Raw genomic sequence first — 10783 nt, 5'->3', positions numbered from 1 at the left:
GAACTGAGCATCAGAGGGAAGATTATCCTTCACTAGGACATGCACTGTAATTTCAGTGAGGATATATTTGGCTTTTATCTGCTTCAGTGAGACCCACCTGCCAAGGTGGGGTACAAGCTGCCTCTCCCTTAGCTGGCATCTGCACTACATGGGTTACAGCTGCTACTAATTTCATTTAGGGCCTAACTCCTTGACAACAGAGCACATGACTTGTGCACAGGATTTGGATGAGTCCTAGCTGGGCATTTGCAATTGGTATTTCTGCAGCTCTCTTACACAGGGAGGAGCACATTTTCAGTTTGAGGAGTGTGACCTGATCTTTCCTCTCCAACATAAATGAGCTGCTACCCACACGTTTAAGGTGGGCATTTGTAAGTGGGGCAGAAACCCCCATATGTTAAGTGACAGAGACAAAATCAGCAATGGCTGAGGAGTGGCAAGAAAAGCCATTTGAAGTTCACTTTAAAAAGAAGAAAAGGCTCATAAACATGACTGGATGAAAAGCAGCTGAACGAATTCCACCACTGATAATGAGCAGGAAGCCCAGTGCTTGGGATCATGAGTTTATGTAAATCTGTTATTACTGCAAATTGGCATCCTAAGACCCTGATCATACAACGCTTGCACATATGCTTAACTTTATGCACATGAGCAGCCTCATTAACGCCAGAGACTTAGTCGTGCATAAAACTGAGCAAATACATGAGTGTTTGTAAGACTGGGATTTAAACACAAGGGAGAGAAAACAAATTTACTGTATCATCAACAATTATTTCTGAAACCCATCAGAAGCCAAGGTGGTGCCAGAAGTCTGCATAGTGCAGAAACATTCAAAGAGAGAGAGGAGTGGGACTTTGAAAATTGCTGTCTTTAACTCAATCCATTAGACAAAAATAATGGTGGGCCAGGAAAATATCCCTGTTCAGATTCAAATATAACTGATTTTACAAAATAAACTACGTTGTCTCTTAAAAACATAGTTTTAAAACTTAGTTATTGTAAAGAAGAGCTGTTTATAATCAACTTGGATTTGACTAAATTATTCAGCAGTGTCTCACAAAAGTCTTACAAAATTAATTTAAATGGTGTTAGGTTTATGTGGATTCAGAGCTGACTGCAGCATTTATATGAATAGTTACAATAAATACAAAGGCTTACATTGGAGGGAGGTGTCTATTGCACTGCAGTGAAGACTGATGGTCAGTCTCGGAGTTAATTTTAATTAGAATATTTGGCAATGCTTCAGAAAACAGAAGAGCTCCCTTATGTTACGAAATTTGATGAAAAGATGCTTTTTCCTTGGGAATCTAATGGAGGAAACACAATAAAATTTGAGTACTTACCAGCAAGACAAGAAAAAACAAAGAGCTGTAAAACAACATCTGTAGAAGTAAAGCTTCAGTCAAATTTAAAGGGATAGTTCTGGAAAAGGAATTCTGGGAAAAGTGCAACCCTGCACTGGGGAGATGTAAAACAAGGCCTCTACAAAACATAATTGTTATCACAAACAGAATCAGTCAAAATTCATGTTTATGTTTCATGATAATTTCTGTGTGCTTTTTAAGCATTTTTTTGGTTACACTTTGAAAAAAACGAGTACATTCTCGACGGTCACTTTTACTGCTACTTTTTGGTGTGTAGGGATTTTTTTCTCATACTTTCCGTCCTTCTCACCCAGCAGGATCGCTGCTGTCAATTTAGCTGTGCAGCAGCAGAGCTGATGTAATTACTGTGCTTTGTTTTAGTCACACCTTGCAGCTCCTTTTGAAGCAGCAGCTCCGGGGCCCCCCGGGTTCCGTGCGTGGCCGTGGACCCCACTCCTGGCAAAGCCTGGATGTGCCAAGGGCTCTTGGTTCTCCATGAGGTTTGTTCGGGAGGGTTGTCATGGAGATGGAGAGGCTGGGAGCGGGGTGTGTGTGGACAGGCTGCCCACAGCCAGGGCCGTGAGGGCTGGGCTGGCAGGGAGCCAGGCAGCTCGTGAAAATACTTCAGCACGTTGGCACTCGGCGTTTGGGTTGGGTTTAACTGGAGCACGGGTGCTTTGGTGATCAGCTGTTTGCCAGTCTGCATCCATCTTAAAGACTTGATTTTATATAAAAATAGCACAGGGATGGGGTGTGAGGGAGCATCTTCAGTTCTGTAATCTCACAGCACTGAATGTATGAGCACAAAGCGAAAAGAGTAACACAAGCTAGACCAGGCTCTTGTCCAGGAGCCCTCCTCCCATCACCTCTTATCCCAAAGGAAAGAAGGTTTAAACTTTCTTCATGGGTTAAGTTTTGACTTTTTTGTCTCACCTGTACGGATTTCAAAGAAGGTAGGACTGAGACTGGATGTGGCATCAGTGCCATGGGCTGGGAACCACAATGGGGTTGGATCAAGGGTTGGACTTGATGATCTCGGAGGGCTTTTCCAGCCTGGTTGATTGTCTGATTCCCTGATTCTGTGATTAACTGGCACATGTCAAGAGCGTGATTATGAACTGGGCTTTAAGGAACTGTCATGATAAAGACATAAAAAATGGTATTATTGGTGAGAAGAGCGATGCTGGAGGTGTAGCAGCTGGAGGAATCAGACCTGAAAATATTTTTTCATTCTGCTTAATGTCAACATGTGCAACATTGCTTTACTTTATACGGTTGGTCAATAAGATGTACAAATCTGCAAATTCCTGGCTTCAGAGTACCACCATGTTCTGAGTTGAAGGTCTGTGACACCTGGAGAGTGAAGGAAGGCCTGAAATAAATTTGCACAGTATTTATCTTGTTTTGAATGCCTATCTGCTTCATTCCAACAGGTAAAGAGCACAGAAGATCTGTTTATCAGCACAGCTCTAGCAGCTTAAACCTCCCAAAGGATGTGATGATAATATTGCAGTTTCTTCGAAATACTGTTTTAATTCTTTGAGGGAATACTTGTTTCAGAATAAACCTGTCCTTACCTTATTTATTATATACTGAAGCCCACCTTGACATGCAACACTGAACACAAATTTCTGTTTGACTGGTTTCATGGAAACAATTCTTCATCAAGCATTTACTTTCAGTGTGAAACCTTAATATTTTTCTTTTTATCTGTCTGGTCAATCACTGATATTTTTTTTTTTGTTAATTTTTCCTGTTGGCCCTACTGGACGTGTCACATGCCTCTTCATGCATATGATTACATTAAAAAAATGTTGAACAAAATTTTTATTTTTCAAACCAGTCAACTAGTCATTAATTGATCTGATAAATAGATTAGATGAATTTGCTTTTGTAAAAACAGTTTGTTCAGCTGATCCTTAGCACTTGGGTCCAAGTTTGTGTAATAAAATCATAACTCATTTCCGATTATTATTTTTCTGATTTGATATTTCACACCATAGGCTCATAGAACAATTCAGGCTGGAAGGGATCTCAGGGGGTCACCTCATCCACCTTCCTGCTCAAAGCAGGGTCAGGTGTGAGATCAGGTTGCTGAGGGCTTTGTCCAGTCTTAAAAACCTGCAAAGATTTTAACACAACCGCACAAGCTCTCTCTGGGAGATCCTTTCCAACACTTTACTGTCCTCATGGTGAAAAGGTTTTTCCTCATGTCTTGCTGAAACCTCTCTTTTTTCAGTTTATGCCCATTGTCTCTCCTCTCTCTGTTGGCTTTAGGCTGTGACAAATAAACCCTTTAATTTCTTGTCAGCATGTCTGCATGCATTAGGAAGGACAATTGCAATATCCTTCAGGGTCTAAGGCAGTGAATCTAAACAAAATTCTTCTGCTCTTTATGTGCTGTATTAAAAGATGAAAACTCATCCTTGCATGTAAGGAAAACAGCATTTCAGTGACGATCTGACCCAGAGACAGGAGACCAGTTTCCCTATGAAAGATGTTCTTTCATTACAAAGACTATTGTAGCCTAAACATTTTATGATGTATTTTCTTTCCAAGGAACTTTTTTCAATCTCACTGAGCATGCTGAAGTCATTATATAGTTACTAGAGATGCTTTGTCCAGACAGTCTTACTGTAGGTTACAGTTCTGCAGGAGATTAAAAATGATGTATTAGTAGATATCCTTCTAAAAATACTCTTTTAAGTAACATGTATCTTCATCTTCCCAAACCTAGAAGAACATATACAACAGCAAAGGAAATATAGCAAATAATTGAGGGCAAATGATATATAACAGTGAGAACTTTTACTGCTGAATTTATTTAAATGAATGGAAATGTCAAAATGTGAAAGCAAAGCACTTCAGTTTATTCACATATTTTACATTCAAAGGACCAGCAGATTTTTAGTTTTTCAGAAAAATAGACTCCTGTTGTGGTTTCAAAAAATTTGACAGAGACATGGAATATACTTAATGAAGCCTGTCACTGCAATGCATACAATGAAAACCTTGTGTATATGGAAAAGAAGATGAAAACCAAACAAAATTGACCGTTACTAAAAAAAGACTTCCTTTTAATATAAATAAAATTCAGCATAGTGCTTTATTTTAACAGACAACACAGCAGTGGGATTTATTAACAACTACATATTTACAGTGCCTCACTGGTAAAAACATTGGGCTTTGCCTGAGATCCTGGACACTTCCTGAGAAGGCAATGTGGGCAGGAGATTGCTCAGCACTTCACATAAACTGGGTGCTAGAAGGGTGAAATGAAAGCCTACTTTTAAAATAAATAAGATGCCATGGGTGGAACTGTTGATGCATCACGTTCATGCTCTGATCTGCCAAAGCTTGCACTTCAAGTGCTCCCTTTGCTTTCAGTAGCTCTGTGGATACTCCTAAGGTTGAGTGCAGGATTGTGCCAAACCCAGGAGCCTCAGAGGAAGACAACTGCTTGACTCAAAGTTGCTCTGAGAAAACCTGTAATTGTAGTTTTACAGGGGTACATTACCTTGAATTTAAATCTGTATTCTTCTGCAGGGCTGATTTCTACCACTTTAATTTTAATTTGATCCTACAAGGTCTGGATTCCAAGTATCTCTGTGAAGTGACAAACCTGTGAAAGGATCTTCTTCCCACAGCCTTCAAAATCATAGGTGCCAGTTTAGCAGATCTCAGCCTTTTTGGCAATTAAATAAAACAGGAACCAGATCTTTTTCAAAGTATTCACAAAATAATCTTTCACTTACAAAATGGCTGTCCCACCATTCTTACATCAGATCTGACCTCAGCTCTTTAGATCTAAACAGTTCTTTAGAAGTTATAAAAATAAAGCATTGATTAATATACAAATATATATTTCAGAGTGATAAGAGAATAATATTAAACAAATTCCTTTTTTAATCTACTTTAAATTAAAAGAAATGTTTTCAAAAGTCTAGGCTGAAGCAGATCTTTATCTATTGACTCTTTAATGGAACCCATTCCCTGCAGATGGTCACATGCAACTTAATGTAAGAAGCTCGTTACTACAAAAGGACAGTGAAATATGTTTCCACTAGCAAAGCAATTCCTAAAATCTGCTCTGCCAGTTGGTTTTTGATATTTTGCTTTCAAGAATTGCAGGTATTTTTAATATTGTTGAATTGTTGAGCTCCTTTGGAAATTAGCTTCTTTCCCTGGTCTTTATTAATATTTGTTTTGCAATAATCCATTTTTTTTTTTGTATACTGTTTGTATACAGAATAATATAAATGTTCTGCAGGAATGCACACATATGTACAAAATTCAGTTAAGAGATATGCCTGCTCACTGGGTCATTTCATGCTTTCACAATACCATATTTTGCTGTAATATCCATAACAACAGCATGTGGGTTGCTCCCTTCTTCCACTGAGATGCTTATGGGTGTTTTCCTTCTGTTTATCTCAAGCAGCCGAAACAGCAAGGAACATTTTTGAACAACCTGTAATACTCTTCCTGAATCTGAAATAAAAATATTGAATTCAAACATGAAATAGGTTTATTACTAGGTCTAGATGTCTTTAAACTCATTTTGTACTGCTTCTGCCTCTATATGTTTTAGGGTGGGGCTGGTTTTGACCTTAGGACAGAACACTGAAGAAAGCATCATCCCAGGGTAAGTGTGGGGACACTTTGCATTATTTCATCAGGTTAATGGCACTATAACCAGTTTTACAATTAAAAACCCCCCATTTTCCCAGGTTTAACACATAAGTTTTAAAACTGGGAGGAAATATGTGAACAGGTAAAAACTAGACAGAGGTTCTGTCTCCACTGAACAGACAGAAAAGCTCAACTTCTGGGCTGGCACCTGACTGTGTAGGTACCTGAGACTGCCCGAGTCACTTCCCACAGGGACTGGAACACTCACCTTCCTGGACAGTACACAAAGGAAAATGAAGATGAACATCCCCTGGAATGCATTGAAGATTGTAAAAAGGTAGGCAGTAACCACGGATCCCTGGACCACGTGGAGCACCCCGAAGATCCAGGTGGCCCCGAGGAGGAACAGGAGGGCGAGGGCACCTCGGGCACAGGACCTGGACGGGAGAGAAACATCGTGAGCAACGTGCAGGCACAAACCACTTCCCTTCCTTCTCCACTTCGGGTCAGCAGTTTGTTGGCAGCTGCAAAGGCCTGAGAAGTGCAAGTGCACGGGCTGCTCTTCAGGGTGTGCTGCAGCACCGTGGCACGGATGGACTCACGGGATCCCTTCGGAAGAGCAAAGGAGTAAAACTGGAGGGCCTTAAAACACTGGCTGCTTTAATCTTCAGATGTGTTCTCTCTGGTGTACTGCAGCACCATATGATTTGATTTAAATCTACTGTTAGTGTAATTCCCCAAGGAAAAACATATGCCTGTTACGAAGCATTCCCCCCACTTTTCCTCCTCCCCCTTATCTTCCTCCAAAAAAATAACCCAGAAAAAATGTACAGTATGCTCTGAGGTCAGTGCATGTGCATGACATCAAAGGATTCCCTGGCTGCCTCTCAGGTTCACTGCAGAGGTGCCAGTTGTAAAACCAGACTTTCTTTCTTTCATTCTTTCTCTTAAAAAAAAAGAAAAAAAATTATTTTTGTTTTTAGAACACAAATACTCTCAAATAGCTCCTGGGTCAGCATATTGATGCTTTAAAATTGTAGGAACTGATTGGCTATATCTTTTTTTTTTTGTTCCAAGATGCTGTTCACAGACTTGAGCAAATTACAGCATGTTGTCTTGGAAATGAAGCCACTGATTACTTTCTTATTCATTCTCAGCTCAGTCATTGCAGGACTTCCTTTGAACAGCAGACATTTTTAGCACTGTTCCCCTGAAAATGAATAATTTTCAACTTCATTAGAACCAGGTCACCACACGAAGCTATGAAGGGTGAGGAATAAGAGAAAGTAATCAATCAAACAATTCCTAAATCCTAACTATAAATCCAGTGCAATGCATTGAAATTGCAGGAGTGTTCCTAAGCAACACAAACAGTGAGTTGTTTTCAATGTTCCCTGTAGTACACTTCAGCTTTTCCTGCACAAACGGTTTTCAAGGTCCCTATAAATCAGTTTTAAGGAGAGTGAGTTGATGGAAAAATCATAGCAGCATGCAAAGTAAAATCCTGGAGAGGATCTGCCCCATCCCCCCAGTGCCACGGGAGCACAACATCCCACTGCAGACTTTTCCAAGCAACATGAACGGCTCGAGTCTCTTATCACTGAATTACTTGTTACTTCCAGGCAAATATTTTGGTCCCATTTCAGACATAAGTTCTGAGATCTGTTTTGGCTTGTATAGAAGCTATGGAAATTAAAAAAAGGACAATTCCTTCTTTAACCTTGCCATCAGCCTTTACCCTCTGGTTGATGTGGGCTGCTGGGATTCCTCATGCACCTCTCACACACCCCCAGTGTTACTGTACAAGGTATAGCTGGATGGGAATCATGATTACAAAATGTACTTCCAACCATATATAAGGGGATAACAGGAAAATAAAGATCCTTCTTTTTCTACAAATCTTTAAACTGTTATTTTTGAATACTCACTGTCACCTCTGTCTGCATTCAAACTTACAGAAGGTAGAATTTGTGTTAAATGGCAAACTTACCTTATATTTTCGTAGCAACTAACTTCTGGCTTTAGCATTGCAGTGTGTCGAAACACTTTATAAATAATCACTCCAAAAGCCAACAAATTAACCTGTGGGGAATGAAGGAAGGAACTTTTAGTTCAAACCAGGACGCTTTTGAACGTCAATAACTGTTAAACATTCAAATGAAACAAGTCAGATAAAGTTTCTGTGTCTCTGAAACCTCCAGAATCCAGTTAGGAGGGGAAAAAAAGTGCTTTGATCCACTTCCATTAAAAAATATGGGCCCTGCAATAAACATTGATCAAACAGGGATGGAACTCCACCTTATCTCAACTTTATCACTACTAACAGTCTGCAAATGTTCATTGATTTTATTGGTAAATGTCTTTGATTTCCTGCTGAGATTATTTTCCCTAAGCATAGATGGAGGGAAAAGGGAAAGGCAGAGAGAAAGGAAGGAAAGGGAAGCAAGGCAAAGAAAGGGAAGGGGAGGAAAAGGAAAGAAAAAGGGAAGGGAAGGTTTGGGAAGGTTTGGGAAGGTTTGGGAAGGTTTGGGAAGGTTTGGGAAGGTTTGGGAAGGGAAGGGAAGGGAAGGGAAGGGAAGGGAAGGGAAGGTTTGGGAAGGGAAGGTTTGGGAAGGGAAGGGAAGGGAAGGGAAGGTTTGGGAAGGGAAGGGAAGGGAAGGGAAGGTTTGGGAAGGGAAGGGAAGGTTTGGGAAGGGAAGGGAAGGTTTGGGAAGGGAAGGGAAGGTTTGGGAAGGGAAGGTTTGGGAAGGGAAGGTTTGGGAAGGGAAGGTTTGGGAAGGGAAGGGAAGGGAAGGGAAGGTTTGGGAAGGGAAGGTTTGGGAAGGGAAGGGAAGGGAAGGTTTGGGAAGGGAAGGGAAGGGAAGGGAAGGTTTGGGAAGGGAAGGGAAGGTTTGGGAAGGGAAGGGAAGGTTTGGGAAGGGAAGGTTTGGGAAGGTTTGGGAAGGGAAGGTTTGGGAAGGTTTGGGAAGGGAAGGTTTGGGAAGGGAAGGTTTGGGAAGGGAAGGTTTGGGAAGGGAAGGGAAGGGAAGGTTTGGGAAGGGAAGGGAAGGGAAGGGAAGGGAAGGTTTGGGAAGGGAAGGGAAGGGAAGGGAAGGGAAGGTTTGGGAAGGGAAGGGAAGGGAAGGGAAGGGAAGGGAAGGGAAGGAAGGGAAGGGAAGGGAAGGGAAGGGAAGGGAAGGGAAGGGAAGGGGAGGGAAGGGAAGGGAAGGGAAGGGAAAGTTTGAGAAGGGAAGGTTTGGGAAGATTTGGGAAGGAGAGGTTCGGAGAGGTTCAGAGAGGAGAGGTTCAGAGAAAGGGAAATGGAGAAAACAACCAAACCCTCTCCATCCCATGGGTTTTCTCTTTTACTCTATCATGTTGGTCTTGACAAATATGTCTTTCATTGCTGAATAACATTAATAACATCATACATTCGGAGGTCTTTAGGGTGTGAAAACTTTCAAGTGGCACAAAAAACTTTGAGGTTTGCACAAAGAATTTTTAAAAAATCTAACTAATTGAGAGGCTTCTTGCTGTGTATTCTCTCTTATTTTTCATGTTTGTTTCATAGATGAATAATTTTGATATTTTTTTCCCCTGCTGCCTGTATAATGGCATCGCTTTATTTGAGTTTGAAACAGAGAAAAGCAACTAAAAGAAGCAGTTTTGCAAATGATGCTCAATTATAGTTCTGATCCTCTCTTTGCTTGGCTAGGCTTCACTGATCTTTCATTTAAATTTATGCTGCATTCCTCTAAAAATGTGGATGGTTGCTTTCTTGTTTTTTAAAAAGTATTGTATTTTGCTTTTCAGCATTTAACATCAGAATCTATTTAAAATGTTAGCAAATGAACCAAATTTTCACTGGATGTCATTCAGGTACTATTTGTAAATCCTTGGTTGTAATCTCTTGGTTGGTTCCCGTGGGCTTCTAGCTGTAGGCTAAATAGAATTAATGCCCTTCCCAACTTGTTTCTCCAGAAAAACTGTATGATTTTCCCCCCTTCTTCTTTTTCTTTAAATAAGAAACAAAACAACAAAATCCCTCACCTTTGAAAAGAAAACAAAAAACTGCTGTATGGACACAGCATCACTTTAAGAGGTATCACTTTCATTTGTTAACACTCGTTAGCTATGTCCTTAGAACATTTTTGTTGTGTCAAGGGGGGAGCATCTGATATTAAAGCAGGCTCTGCTTTAATTAGCTGCATGCTCATACTTTAATACAGCATAATATATTTACAATTTGATAAGACAGGAGATAGAGCTGATTAGCAGTTTAGGGAATTAATCCTTCACTGAATACCTTGTACTAGGCTGATCATGAGAGCTATTCTGAAGCTCCTTATATTTAAAATTGTAATCTATGATATCTCCTAAACCAGCAATTTTTCAAAGTTAATTATAAGTCAGTCAGCAGTTGTGGGTAATTATATGCAGACTTACTTTTTATCTTATATTTGTTGGTGAATAATATATCAAATAACTCAGTGCACACACTGTAATCTGCATAACCCACCTAATGTACTTATTAAGCTGAAAAAGGTAGCTGGAAATCAAAGTACCACGAGCATGGAGAACACACACTGCTACTTCAGGAGCCAAGATGGAGCTCACAGCACAAACCAACGTGGCCCACCTTCCCCTCTGCCAGCCCCTCACCACGACCACTGATGTCAAACTATTGCCACTAACAAGTTCTGGGAGAAGCTCTTGGGCCAACCCCCCTTATTCTTCAGCCACATGAGCAGCTGCAGAACCAGCCAGGTTTTCTGAGCAAGGCTGGGGCAGCACTTGGGCTCCATTTC

At 40.6% G+C, this 10783-nt stretch overlaps 1 protein-coding gene across 1 annotated transcript in view; it reads right to left on the bottom strand.

The window, feature by feature from the left end:
- Positions 1 to 4167: 4167 nt before the first annotated feature.
- Positions 4168 to 10783, bottom strand: part of ADGRL4 (adhesion G protein-coupled receptor L4) — a 77121-nt gene continuing 70505 nt past the window's right edge. Inside the window, exons 14-16 of the mRNA XM_032696913.1 lie at positions 7987 to 8078; positions 6265 to 6433; positions 4168 to 5855 (exon numbers count right to left, since the gene is read on the bottom strand). Coding sequence (XP_032552804.1) covers positions 5793 to 5855; positions 6265 to 6433; positions 7987 to 8078 — 324 coding nt within the window. The 3' untranslated portion in view covers positions 4168 to 5792. The remainder of the gene's footprint in view (positions 5856 to 6264; positions 6434 to 7986; positions 8079 to 10783) is intronic.

Source organism: Chiroxiphia lanceolata, chromosome 9 (genome assembly GCF_009829145.1).
Source record: "Chiroxiphia lanceolata isolate bChiLan1 chromosome 9, bChiLan1.pri, whole genome shotgun sequence".
In the NCBI taxonomy this organism is placed as follows: domain Eukaryota; kingdom Metazoa; phylum Chordata; class Aves; order Passeriformes; family Pipridae; genus Chiroxiphia; species Chiroxiphia lanceolata.
This window is presented reverse-complemented; position numbering and strand designations above follow the sequence as displayed.